The sequence below is a fragment of the Rhinolophus ferrumequinum genome, chromosome 14, assembly GCF_004115265.2.
Source record: "Rhinolophus ferrumequinum isolate MPI-CBG mRhiFer1 chromosome 14, mRhiFer1_v1.p, whole genome shotgun sequence".
In the NCBI taxonomy this organism is placed as follows: domain Eukaryota; kingdom Metazoa; phylum Chordata; class Mammalia; order Chiroptera; family Rhinolophidae; genus Rhinolophus; species Rhinolophus ferrumequinum.
In genome coordinates, this window is record NC_046297.1 from 30,469,510 (window position 1) to 30,483,944 (window position 14,435).

Below are 14,435 nucleotides of genomic sequence, written 5' to 3' on the forward strand. Positions count from 1 at the left end.
CAGAAAATTTATTCATGCAACTATTACTGTTCTCCTGGCCTTTAGAAATTTTTAGGTAGTAATTGTAATTTACACCATTGTATTATTACAGCCTAGTAAGGTACACTTCCCAGTTACACAACTAACAGAAATCAGATTAATAAATGACACTTGAGTGCTTCCACTATAAAGTAGATAGGCCATATTAAATCGAAAAGGTGAAAGGTTATGTCTCCAATCTATACGGAATTCTGAATTCACCCAATCCTGGCCTGTCGTATCCACCCTGACAATAACAATATATTATATGGGAAGGGGACGTTTTTGTTGGGAAGGGTAAAAAATTTATTCTGTCATATTGATTTCTATTATAATAACACCAGATTTACAGTAAATGCAATGGGAATATGATGTAATACTGAAATCATAGGGAAATTAACTTTGAGGTTAATGAAACCTATTATAATATTGATACTGAAAATGCAATGTATTAGTAAATTGAACTAATTCTCCCCATGAATTCATTTCTATGGTAATTAATTGGCCAGAAGAAAAATTAGAACTTCTAGATCATGAAATAATAGAATCTTCTTTTATCTGTTCCAACTTATCATAAGGTACGAATAGCAGTAGATGAGGGAGGGAGACATTATTAGCTTAATAGAAAATTATGGAAATGCATGTGAAGGGTTCTTTAGTTGGCTACGATGTTTGCTCCCTTCAGACTCATATGTATCTAATATTGGGCATTTTCTGCTCCTAATATGTGTTACTGCTTTAATGTTACTTCTCTTGGTCCTAAATTGTAAGTGTTTATACTAGATGCAAAAAAAACAAAAGACAGAGAAAAACTCGGATCATGATAGGTCAAAGATTAGAAATGATCCAGGATATATTTAATGAAGACATAGAGGATATGACTGCCTCTCATTTGTTTACCTTTTCTTATAAATTAATTAAGAATTTGGCCTTGGCTGCCATCTAAGATTATGGTCTTACCCATCCCCAGTGGTTCCAACATTCAGCAAGACAAACGCTGACACTAAGACTTCCCAAGGAGGCGGCTGGTTAGCTCAGTTGGTTAAAGTGTGGTGCTCTTAACAGTAAGGTTGCCGGTTCGATCCCCTCATGGGCCACTGTGAGCTCCGCCTTCTAGAACTAGATTGAAACAACTACTTGACTTGGAGCCAGTGGATCCTGGAAAAACACAATTAAAAATGAAAATAAATAAAAAGACTTCCTACACATGAGCCTTCCTAGCACCTTGAGACCACACTACCCAAACAAAAGATTAGTCATCAGTGCATTCTTGAGATTGATTTATGACCAAAAGGAGAAACTGGACAGAAAAGGGGCCACAGGTTAAATCTGACAAGTTCAGGATACTGAAAAATAACCGCATAGGGTAGCGTGAACATAAAAATTCCTAACTAAGGTGGGCCACGACAAAAAGCGACATCTTTAGCCTAAGGCTTTCTTTTTTTTCTTTTTAAATTAAAGTTTATTGGGGTGACAATTGTTAGTAAAGTTACGTAGATTTCAGGTATACAATTCTGTATTACATCATCTATATATCACATTATGTATTTTCACCCCCCAGAGTCAGTTTTCCTTATATCACCATGCAGTTACCATCTTCTAGACACCCCCTCTCCCCTTACCCACTGGTAACCACTAAACTATTGTCTGTGTCTATGAGTTTTTGTTTCTTCATTTGTTTATCTCGTTCTTTTGTTGTTTTCAGTTTTATATACCACATATCAGTAAAATCATATGGTTCTCTGTCTGCCTTATTTCACTTAACATTATAAACTCAAGATCCATCTATGTTGTTCCAATGGTACTATTTCATCTTTTCTTATGATCAAATAGTATTCCATTGTGTATGTATACCACAACTTTTTTACCCATTCATTTATGGAAGGACACTTTGGTTGTTTCCATTTTATGGCCACTGTAAATAAAGCTACAGTGACATTGGAGCACATATGTCTTTATGCATAAATGTTTTCAGATCTTTTGGGTACATAGCCAGGAGAGGGATTGCTGGGTTATATGGTAATTCTGTTACTTTTTTGAGGAACCTCCACACTGCCTTCCATAACGGCTGCACCAATCTGCATTCCCACCAACAGTGTATGAGGGTTCCTTTTTCTCCACAGCCTCTCCAACACTTGTTACTATTTGTCTTCTTGATGATAGCCATTCTAACTGGGGTGAGGTGATATCTCATTGTGGTTTTTATTTGCATCTCTCTGATGATTAGTGATGTTGAGCATTTTTTCATGTCTATTTGCCATTTGTATGTCCTTTGGAGAATTGTCTCTTCAGGTCCTCTGCTCATTTTTTAATTGGATTGTTTGTTTTCTTGTTGTTGAGTTGTACGAGTTCCTTATACATTTTGGATATTACCCCTTATCGGAGGCGTTTGCAAAAATCCTCTCCCATTCAGTTGGTTTCCTCTTTATTTTGTCGGTGGTTTCTTTTGCAGTTCAGAAGCTTTTTAGTTTGATATACTCCCATTCATTTATTTTAATTTTACTTACCTTTGGAGTCAAATTCATAAAATGCCCTTTGAACCCCAAGTCCATAAATTTACTAACTGTGTTTTCTTCTATGCAGTTTATTTTTTGAGGTCTTATGTTTAGGTCTTCGATGCATTTTGAATTAATTTTGGTACATGGTGACAGATAGCAGTCTAGTTACATTCTTTTGCGTGGGGCTTTCCAGCTCTCCCAGCACCATTTATTGAAGAGGCTGTCTTTTCTCCATTATATGTTTTTGGCTTCTTTGTCAAAAATTATCTATCCATATTTATGTGGGTTCATTTCTGAGTTCTCAGTTCTGTTCCATTGGTCTATGTGTCTGTTTTTCTGCCAAGACCACACTGTTTTGATTATTGTTGCCCTGTAGTACAAGCTGAAGTCATGGAGTGTGAAACCTCTAGCATTGTTCTTTTTGTTAGGATTGTTTAGCTATTCGGGGTCTTTTGTGATTCCATACAAATCTGATGATGTTTTCTTCTTTCTTTAAAAAATACCATTGCCATTTTCATGGGGATTGCATTAAATCTGTTTTGGGTAATATGACCATTTGACCTATGTTGATTCTTTTAATCCATGAACACGGAATGTCTTACTATTTCTTTTTTCCTTCTTCAATTTCTTTTAAAAATGTCTTGTAGTTTTCAATATGTACCTTTCACATCCTTGCTTAAGTTTATACCTAGGTATTTTATTCTTTTTCTTGTAATTGCAAAAGAAATTTTTTTATTTATTTTTCTGTGATTTCATTGTTAATATGTAGGAATGCAATGGACTTTTGTAAATTGATTTTGTAGCTGGCAACTTGACTGTATTCGTTTGTTTCTAATAGTTTTTTTGGGTTTTTCTATATATAGCATCAAGTAATCTGGAAAGAGTGACAATTTAACTTCTTCATTCCCAATGTGGATGCCTTTTATTACTTTCTCTTGCCTGATATATCTGGCTAGGACTTCCAACACTATGTTGAAAAGAAGAGGTGATATGTGACATCTCTGTCGTTGAGATGTACGTTGAGTTTGAACGTTGAACAATAGGCTTCAGTTTTTCACTGTTAATTATGATATTAGCTAAGGGTTTGTCATATATGGCCTTTATTATGTTAACGTATTTTCCTTCTATACCTATTTTATTAAGTGTTTTAACTGTAAATGGATGTTGTATGTTGTAAAACGCTTTTTCTGCATCTATTGATATGATCATATGATTTTTGTCATTTATGTTGTTTATGTGGTATATCACATTGATGGATTTGCATATGTTGAACTGGCCTTGTGCCTGTGGGTTGAACCCGACTTGGTCATGATGTATAAGCTTTTGAATGCATTGCTTCATTGAAATTTTTTAGAATTTTGTTTAGGGTTTTCGCATCTCTATTCATCAGAGATACCGGTGTGTAATTTTCTTTTTCTGTGTTATCCTTATCTTAGGTTTTGGTATGAGGGTAGTTGGCCTCATAAAATGAGTTAGGGAGTATTGTTTCTTCTTCAATTTTTTGGAAGAATATGAGTAGAACAGGTATTAGATCCTCTTTGAATCTTTGGTAGAATTGACTAGTGAAGCCATCTGGTCCTGGACTTTTGCTTTTGGGAAGGTTCCCGATGACTGATTCAATTTCCTTACTGGTGATCGGTCTATTTAGATTTTCCAATACTTCGTGATTCAGCCTAGGAAGGCTATATGTTTCTAAGAACTTATCCATTTCTTGTAGGTTATTCAATTTGGTGGCATATAGTCCTTCATAGTATTCTTGGATGATCCTTTGTATTTCTGTGGTATCCGTGATAACTTCCCCTCTTTCAATTCTGATTTTGTTTATTTGTGCCTTCGCTTTTTATGTTAGTGAGTCTAGCCAAGGGTTTAGTGAGTCTAATCAACTCTTTGTCGCATCAATTTTTTCTGTTGTCTTTTTGTTCTCTCCTTTCATTTAGTTCTGGTCAGATTTTTATTATTTCCTTCCTTCTGCTGACTTTGGATTCCATTTGTTCATCTTTTTCTAGTTCTTTAAGGTGATACGTGAGGTTATTTATCTGGGGTTTTTCTTCTTTCTTGACATAGGCCTGTAATGATGTAAATTTCCCTCTTAAAACTGCTTTCGCTGCATCTCAAAAATTTTGGTAGGATGTATTTTCATTGTCATTTGTTTCTATGTATCTGTTGATCTCTCCTCTTATTTCTTCTTGACCCAGTCTTTCTTTAAAAGTATGTTGTTTGATTTCCACATATTTGTGTTTTTTACTGCTTTCTTTTTGCAGTTGACATCCAATGTCAAAGCCTTGTGATCTGAGAACATGCTTGGTGTGATTTCAATCTTCTTAAATTTGCTGAGGCTGATTTTATGTCCCAATGTATGGTCTATCCTTGAGAATGTTCCATGTACACTAGAAAAGAATGTATAGTCTGATGATGTAGGATGAAGTGCTCTGTAAATGTCAATTATGTCCATTAAATCAAATGTGTCTAATATTTGTGTCTAAATGTGTCTAATATAGGGCTAATATTTCTTTATTTATTTTTTGTTTGGATGATCTACCTATAGCTGTCAATGATGTATTTAGGTCCCCTACTATAATTGTGTTTTCATCAAGTTTTCCCTTTAGTTCTGTTAGTAATTGCTCGGAATATACATGTGCTTTCTAACTGGGGCATAAATATTGTATGACTATTATGTCTTCTTGTTGTAGAGTCCCTTTTATCATTGTGAAATGTCCATCTTTGTTTCTTATTAACTTTTTTATCCTGAAGTCTGTTTCATCAGTATCAGTATGGATACATCCAATTTTCTCTGGATACCATTTGCATGGGGTGTCAATTTCCACCCTTTCACTTTGAGTCAGTCTATGGTTGTTCTTGTAGCTGAGATGTGTCTTTTGGAGGCAGCATATGGTTGGGCTGAGTTTTTTGATCCAATCTCCTACTCTGTGCCTTTTTATAGGTGGGTTCAGTCCATTTACATTTAGAGTGATTATTGATATATGAGGATTTCATATCATTCTATCTTTTGTTTTTTGGTATAATTTTGTCTCCATTGTTTCTTTGCCTTTTTTGTTGCTGTCTGTTGTTTCAGTGTGGTGGTATTATGATTTTTGTCCTCTGTTTCTTCTTTTATTATGTTATGTATTTCAGTTCTGGATTTTTTCCGAGTCATTACATTAAGTTTATGTAGAAGAAAGTTCCATATTTACAGTATTCTATTTTCGTCAACATGCTTACTTTCTCCATTCCTGTATTCCGGTTCAGTCCTTTACTGTTTCCCCCTTTTCTGTTTTGGTTGTCACAGATTATCCCCATTTATGCTGGTGGAGTAGGCTCCTTCAGTATTTCTTGTAGTGCAGGTCATGTGTTAGAAAATTCCCTCAGCTTCTGTATGTCTGGAAAGGTCTTTATTCTTCCTTCATATCTAAAGGACATCTTTGCTGGATATATTATTCTTGGCTCATACTTTCTCTCTTTCAATATTTTTAATATTTGATTCCACTCCCTCCTGTCTTGTAGAGTTTCTGCTGAAAAATCTGATGATAGTCTAATGGTCTTTCCATTGTAGGTTACTGTCTTCTTTCCCCTGAATGCCTTGAGAGTTTTATCCTTGGCTGTTAGTTTTTGACAGCTTCGATACAATGTGCCTTGGAGAAGGCCTGTTGGGATTGAGGTAATTAGGTGTTCTATTTGCTTCTTGAATTCAAGGATCCAGTTCTTTCCACCTGTTTGGGAAGTTCTGGTCAACTATTTGTTTTGAATATACTCTCTTTTCCCTTCTTCCTTTCTTCTCCGTCTGGTATTTCCATTATTCTTATGATGGAGTCAGAAAGTTCTTGTGGAGTTCTTTCATTTCTTTAAGTCGCAAGTCTTTCTCTTCTTACATCTGTGTCATTCCAGATTTTTATCTTTGATGCCACTGATTCTTTCCTCCATCTGGTCAACTCTACTACCTTAGCTGGTTATTTCATTCTTCATTTCTTTTATTGAGTTCTTAATCTCCAGAAATTCTATTTAGTTTTTTTTTTTCAGATTTTCAGTCTCTTGGATAAAATGTTCATTTTGTTCTTTTTTTTTGTGTTTCTGAGTTCATTAAACTGCCTTTCTGTTTTCTTGCATCTCGTTGAGTTTTTTAAGAACTGCAGTCTTGAATTCTCTGTCATTTAAGTCACATATTTCCATGTGTTTAAGTTCATTATCTGGAGACTTTTCATTTTCTTTCTGAGCTGTCTTGTTACCTTGGCAATTAATGAATTATTATTTCTCTTCCTAGGCATCTACAGGAGTGGGTTCTGCAACAGGTTGAAAGATTGTGGTCTTTCTTTTGCTTTCTTGTAGGTGTTGGTAGAATGTTTTATTTTCTCTCCCACTGCAACCGACTTATTCTCTCTCATGCTGTATTGTTATATTTTCTCTGCACTGTTCCGGCTTCTCACACAATGGCAGGATTCCCTGGAAGAGAGCTTCTCTTCTGTGAACAGTTTGCCTGGGTCACAGGGCACCGCCTCCATGGGGGGATGTGGAGAACTTCTGAAGTTCCAAAGCTCTTCCTGCACCAGTCTCAGAGCCTGTGTATTTCAGTGGCTCTGTTTACTCCTGCAGGGATCAGCTCAGATAGATTGGGGGTACGGGTGTGTTGGGTTGTGAGAGGTGGACCAGAGCAATCTCTGCAACCACAACCACACAGCCAGTCCTACACCCAAGGCTCCCTCCCCTTTTCTGGAAGTAGTTGGGCTGGGAGTCCCTGGCTTAGCACAAGTTCTCAGAACTGCAAATTTTCTGTTCTTTTGATCTGACACTGCTACCATTTTGTTTCTAGCACTGGGAGGGTGAGGAGGGGGCGGCTAGGCTCAGTGCCTAAGCCTTCCATTTTCTGCTTAGCAGTGAGGGCTTAAACAGCCAGTTTCACCCTTCTTCCACCAGTCTTTTCCCTGAGGTGTCTGCCATGAGCCACCGTGAGCCTTGGTTTCAGCCGTGTATGTTGATCCCTCAGTCGGGACTTGGGGCCATAAGTGGAGCACTAGCAGTCCCAGTTCTTCCTTCTCCCGCTGCTGAGGTAGTTCCAGAATGCAGTGAGCTCAGAGCCCCAAGCTAAGTCTGTGTTCTTTGTCCATGTGACCTGCTTCTCAGTACTTCCCCTTTTCCACCTCCCCCGTTTGCCCAACTTTCCCACCTTTTGGTCATTTCAGTTGCATGTCACTTAGTCTTGCCTGTCTGCTGTGCAAGGAGTCTTTTGTGGAATTACAGTTGTTCAATTTTTTTGTAAATTGCAGGGGAGATTGCAAGAGCTCACCTTATGTAGCCGTTTTTATGTGGAAATGTGATGCTTTCTTGATAAAGTCTATCCTTACCTTAAGTTAGCCTGTCTATTGTCTTATTGCACTTAAGATAACATCCTTGGAATGTCAGTAATCCCTTTTAAGGACCAGAGCAGGAAACTACAGAATCCCTCATGATTATTCGTGTCCCCTGTTTACCATCTCTATTTGCTGTAAAAAGTGAACCTTTGACTGTCCTGTACTCACCTATATAAAATAAGTACCTGTCTCTCCAATTTATTTTTATTCAATCCCAGAGAGTTCCACGTTTTGCTTTCTTCCACCCCCTTAAGCTACCATGAATGAATTTCATGTAATCCTGTTCCTTTGATTTGTACATATAATACAAGCTGCAAACTGCCATTTTGTTGAGCATTTTCTCAATCCATTGAGATTTTGCTTCCTGGCAACTTGTCAGTTTGGCACAAATAAACTCTTATGAGCTTCTGGTTAGGCTGAACGTTTTTTCATTGACAAGTGACATGCTGTTTTTGAATTTGGGGACAATTTCTAATAGACAGGATTTACAGTAGTATAAAGAATTCTTGTGCGTCCTTCACCCAGAGATGTCACTCAGGGTTTGCCTGTTATCTGATAAGGTCTTCTCTAGCGGGAAGATCCCACAACATGCACCCAGTTGCCATCGCCTTGTAGTACAATAGTGGTTATCCAACACGTCCTTAATAATAGTAGACTAGGAATTTGAGCAGGAATATGACAAAGCGATGCTGTGTTCTTGTGAGAGAGATGTTGACCTCCTTTTGGTGGGAGATGTCATTCCTCATCCCACTTTCACCCACTAGTTTTTAACGTTCATTGGTGTCTTTTCTCTAAATTAGTTATTACTATGCTAGTTGTAAAATGGTTATTTTTTAATTCCGTCTCTACTTCTTCATTTATTAGGTGGCCTTCTACCATACTGAAGAGCTTTCTCTTCTCCCCGTTTGTTTTAATTTTTATCAGTGTGATCTGGATTCTTATTTTATTCAGTGAGTTATCATTAATTTTGATGCTCATATTGTGCCAGGTTTGGCCTGTGAGAATCCCTTCATGCTTGCTTCTTTGTTCTTTTGACATGTTCTTGTCATTCTTTGTGTAGTTCCTAACTTGCTGGCACAAGGTAATTTTCATAGGTGGTCTAATTCTTCCCTGCCCCAGCCTTGGAATGGGCAGACTCTCTTAAGGGGCATTGGTTCCTGTGGGTAGAGAATAGCAGAAAGCTGCTTGCACGCCTTTTCATGGACATAGATAGGAATTGTATTACACACCTATGCACTCATGTAGTCCATACATGCACATCACAAGGTCTCACAGATACATTTGATTCCCATCCAGGGTTCTTTCAAACTTTGGCCCTTTCCAGTTTCTCTGATATACACTAACTCACTCCCTCTTTGCCTTGACTCTTTTGCCCGCCTCCATATACTGATGCATTCCTGGAGTGAGCCCTCAAATACATGGTGGGTACCCCACTCTGTTCCTCCTCTGCCTCCCAGACATTGCCAGATATCTTTCTCCCCACTGCAGTCTGCCCAGTGGTTTTTTGCCTGAGAAAGATGGAAGGAGGAGTCATGTGTTTTTAAAGTTGAGTTTGATGTGCTTTATGTTGCGCTTAAGGTTGGTTTCTCTTTTTTAATGAATGCTTCAAAGGGAGTCCATTCATTAGTTTCACCAAAATTATGTCATGCATCTGTGCTGGTTAATAAAAATGTGTGACTTTGTTCTATTATGGTTGCATTGTCCAGTGAGACTTCATTAATAGGCCATTTACATCACCACGTCTTGGGTTCACTCCTCATGCCTTCTATCTGATTGCATGACCTGAATCTCCAGTTTAAAATTTATCCGGTTGTGAGCAGCATCTTGAGATACAATGATTCTGAGTAAAAATGTTGAGTACATCTAAATACAGTTAAGTATCATGATTAACTTATTTGACACCTTACCAGTTGTAAGGAAAAAGGGACATTAAAGTTGCTATGATTGATTTTATGTCTCACTGAGTATGTTGTAACCCTGATTGTATATAAAATTTGCTATTTCAATGTTACTTAGTTTTTCTTTTATTAAAATATGACACCGTTTCCTATCATTTCTAAAATCCCTAATTTATAGAAATTATCCATTATATTTCAGAGGATAGACCATGGGCATAATGGTTGTAAGAAGAGTTTACATTTTCAAATACTGTATATCTTGGGAAGTGACGTTCTGGAATAGTTCCTACCACCAGGGCAGATAGAATTACAAAATTTATCTAGGGCTATTTTTATTCCTTTTTCTATTAAATCTCTGCAATCTCTTAGTAGCTCCAAGCTAACTTTTAACTTTCCAAAAATTTCCTGTTAGGATTTCTCAAGTCGTTTTTTTCCTGGGAGTGATCTGTACTAGAAAATACCAGACAGATTTCATTCAACCCTAGGGTGTGTGTGTGTGTGTGTTAATTTACTGTATATGTATGGCAAACCTCAGTTCATCATTACCTTTAGAAAACGATTATCACTGCTGTATTTTCTGAGAATTTGAGGATCAAGAATGGTTTAAGAGATTTGTTCTATTAATTAAAATTTCGAGGCAAACTAAGGACTTTACAAAGATTTTCAGAGAAAACTTTTTTTCAGTTTGCAAAGGAAAAAATAAAAGGTAAACATTTATAATTATACTTCAGTAGCTCTACTTTCTCCATAAAGTGTCAACTCAGAATCATGAGACTTGCTTTCAAGGTATTAAGGGCTCTGGGAAGTCCAAGACATGCACATTTGAAAAGATCTTGGTGTTTATACAAAGCAGCACATGTCTGCATGGATGCTATGACTTCATTATAACCCCAAGGGAGTGACCACATGGACAAGGTCAGGTGGGAAATACGTTCCTAGAATGTAAAGAAGATATGAGGTCCTGTTTATTTTTAGTTGTTTAATAAGAAAACATACCAAGTGTATTTGATAGTATTACCAAATTATCATTGTTACCTAAGTGTGTGTTTAATGATATTGCCCAAAAAATCAGAATGTCATGTATATTGAAATTTTAACAGTATACTCTGCATAATCAGATTCTTCCCTCTTCCTAGGAGCATAAAGACCCCGTGATTCAAGATGATATCCTGGAGTTAGAGATGGATGAACTCAATCAACACGAATGTATGGCAACCATGACAGCCCTTATTAAACACATGCAGAGAAATCAGATTCTACCTAAAGGAGAAGAGGTCTTTCTTCTGCTAATCTTATGTTGTTTCAAAACTATTCATTGGTGTCATATTAAGAATGAATATTTAATATTGAAGACTAAATCAAATTCCATGTCAAATAAGCATGATTTTGTTGTTCTTGTTTTACTTTGTCATTATTGTCTCATCAAAATATGGAGTTATTTTATGCTTCTTTTAAAGGTAATTTTGAGTGTGTCATTTCAGGGTTCAGTGCCAAGAAATCTTCCTCCGTGGATGAAATTTCTTCATGACAAACTAGGAAATTCATCGGTATCATTAAATATTCGTCTCTTCTTAGCAAAACTTGTTATTAATACAGAAGAAGTAAGTAATTTATTATTTCTTTAAATATTCTTTGCAATTATATGTACCTACTTAAACCCACAACAAAGAAAGACGTAAAGGAACAGAGCATTACATTTTTTCTCTCTAAATAAATTAGCCAACCATATTTATTTATTTGTTCAACATCATTCTTTTAAAATATGTGACTTAACATCTATTGTGTTAGAAGTGATCTTTTTCTAAGTACATGTGTTAGCAACTTCATTATGGCTGCCAACTCTCTTGGTTCATAGTAGCAAAGGTGGTAAAATTATTCCTGTTGACTCTATATGAAAAATAGCTGAATATCTTAGATAGTTGCTGAATTTATATGTTGGGCTACATGTAGCACTGTGATGGGAAGGAGCCTCTTCCACTGGTGGGAGTTAGGATAGACTTTCTAGAAAGCCTGTGAGCCAAGTGTTGTAAAGTAGCAGTGTGAGTTTACGTTCTACATGGAAGCAGCAGTATGAACAGAGACGGCCCCTGACACAGCCAAACATCTGCACTGACTGCACAGACCATGGACACAGGTCCAAAGGAAAAGTGTGAGTGGCATGGCTACATGTCTGAGGGGCAGGTAAGCTGAGCCAGGCTTTCAGGGTCCAGCTCATTCATTGAGTGGTAGGGAGCCACTGAAGGGTGCTAGGAAGAGTGACATGATCCACTTGGCTCCACAGAAAGTCCTAGGCAGCACTGCAGATGTGAAGTGAAGGCCACGAGGCTATTGAGAAGTGGTTGAGAGCGTTGACCTGAAACCGCAGTAGAGCCTATGTTCTTCAGGGTCATGCTTGATTTCTAACTTCTGGGGCTGCCATAACAGGTAACACAAAAACAGATGGCTTAAACAACAGAAACTGAAAGCCAGAAATTTGAAATCAAGGTGTTAGTAGGGTTGGTTCTTTCTGAACGCTGTAAGGGAGAATCTGTTTCAGGCTTCTCTCCCAGCTTATGGGTATTATGGGCCTTGGGTATTTCTCAGCATGTAGATCGTGTTCTCCATGTGTCTTCACATTGTCTTCTCTCTCTGCATCTGTCTTCATATGTACAAACTTACCCTTTTGATAAAGACACTCATTGAATTAAGGCCCTCACTGACTGTTCTTGATAATCTTCAAAGATCCCATTTCTAAATAAGGTCACACTTACAGGTACTGGCAGTTAGGACTTCAACATTCTTTTGGGGGACTCAGTTCAACCCATCACACTCAGGGTCATATGTGATTTCTAACTCACATTCTTTTAAGTGCTTACTTGATGGCTAGCAAAAAAGGAATTGGTGTCTTTGTTTTTTGGATGATTTCTTGGTAGCTGGGTTTGACAAGGAACCCTGCTGAATGTATTCATACATGTGGATACGAGGTGCCTCTCAGACATCACTGAGAGATGTCCCTGGAGTTTCGTGCATATCTGGAGCTTGGGAATGATCAGGGCAGTGGTTTCCAGAAGGCGGTGTTCAAAACATTCTGTTGTCTTGTGCAGAAAGATTAGAACTTGGGTTTACTTTTATTTTTTAAATTTCAACCTTTAAATTCATCTATTTGTTATTTTTTAATAATATAGTAAAGAAGTTTGTATTTATAATTTACAGATAAATCAATACACAGACATTGAGAATGTTCAAACGTTTTAACTTATGGGGTGATAAATGAAAGACTTGAGACAACACCAATTTAAGCTATGAAAGTAGATGAACAATCCCTGAGAAAACTTTATTTTTTAAAAAAACAAGGTGGCAAAGGTTAAGAAACTAAATAGCTTGATTTATACTTTAGTCTGTTTTTTTGCATCAGAATAGCAATTTCTAAAATAAATTAAATGGAATCTATTATATAGATGCATTTCATTTAGATTTTAGAGTCTTGGGTATAAGAAGTCTATAAGAGAATGATTCCCATAATACAGGAAGAAATGAAAAAAATAGCCACATGTATCTACCTAATTTGCATATTCTCATTTTTCATATATTTGATGCATTGGCATAAAGTAAAATTAGAATTCTCTAGAGCTGCACGTTATTCAGATAGGACAAAGTTGATATAGAATACTTTGATTTTGATTTCTATGAGCATAGTTACATCAGAAAAGTTTTAAGCAAAGAAAACAGCAATAATGAATTCATTTCCATTGAATTGTGGTTTCCAGAGCCCATGAGAAGAGAATTCAACAGAACATCTGATCTGATTAAGCAGGGTAATTGTTGAAATTTACATCTATTTTGGATTTTAGGTCGTCATAATATAAAATTTTAGCTGATGGAGGATATGTTTCTGGATTAATATTTTGGTTATTCAAAACAGTTCTTTGATATTTGACTTTCAAATTTTCTTCTAGGTCTTTCGTCCTTATGCGAAGCACTGGCTTAGCCCCTTGCTGCAACTGATTGTTTCTGAAAACAATGGAGGAGAAGGAATTCACTATATGGTGGTTGAGATAGTGGTTACTGTTCTTTCATGGACAGGATTAGCTACTCCTATAGTAAGAATGGATTCATCTTTTATGGAGTAATCAGTTCTTTGCTGATATCCTAAGTAGAGCATATAATAAATAATTCAAGCTCCTCTTAATGACTTAGAGTTATCATATTTAGCATTAATTGTTATGTTGCATGTTGCTTTGGTACTGCTGTACTAAATGGCCTCATACTGCTTTAGTTCTCTTTTTGTCTGCTTTTAATAATTCCTCTGAGCTTTTTTTTAAGCTATTGGGTGTTTGTTTTGTTTGTTGCTCTTACCTGCTAGGAGCTTGAATACTAGATAATTGGTTTATTAAAAGTATGTGTCGAATAAATGTCAGTAGACCCTGAATGTGAGGTTCTGAAAACTGCTGTGAGTAAAGTCCCTGGATTTTTTGGCATTTGTTTTGCCAGCCTATCTACTTACACAGTATTGACTGATCTATAATGGTTGAGATTGCTGTGACACTTGTTTAGATGAATGACACTGTTCTACTTAAGTAAGCTTGTGACATTCACCAGTATAGATTTGTGTGTGTTGGAATTTTGCCTATTCATTTGAAAACATTTGAAAACATGTGTAAAAGTTTTCATGTAAGTATATCCTGGGAACGGTCCTTATTAAA

The 14,435-nt window shown here is 36.7% G+C and overlaps 1 protein-coding gene across 3 annotated transcripts in view; it reads left to right on the forward strand.

Moving 5' to 3' along the window:
* PRKDC (protein kinase, DNA-activated, catalytic subunit) overlaps positions 1-14,435 on the forward strand; it is a 259,605-nt gene that overhangs the window by 147,315 nt on the left and 97,855 nt on the right. For all 3 annotated transcript variants that reach the window (XM_033125784.1, XM_033125783.1, XM_033125785.1), the window contains 3 exons: positions 10,890-11,027; positions 11,235-11,354; positions 13,689-13,832. In XM_033125784.1, the coding sequence (XP_032981675.1) occupies positions 10,890-11,027; positions 11,235-11,354; positions 13,689-13,832 (402 nt within the window). The remainder of the gene's footprint in view (positions 1-10,889; positions 11,028-11,234; positions 11,355-13,688; positions 13,833-14,435) is intronic.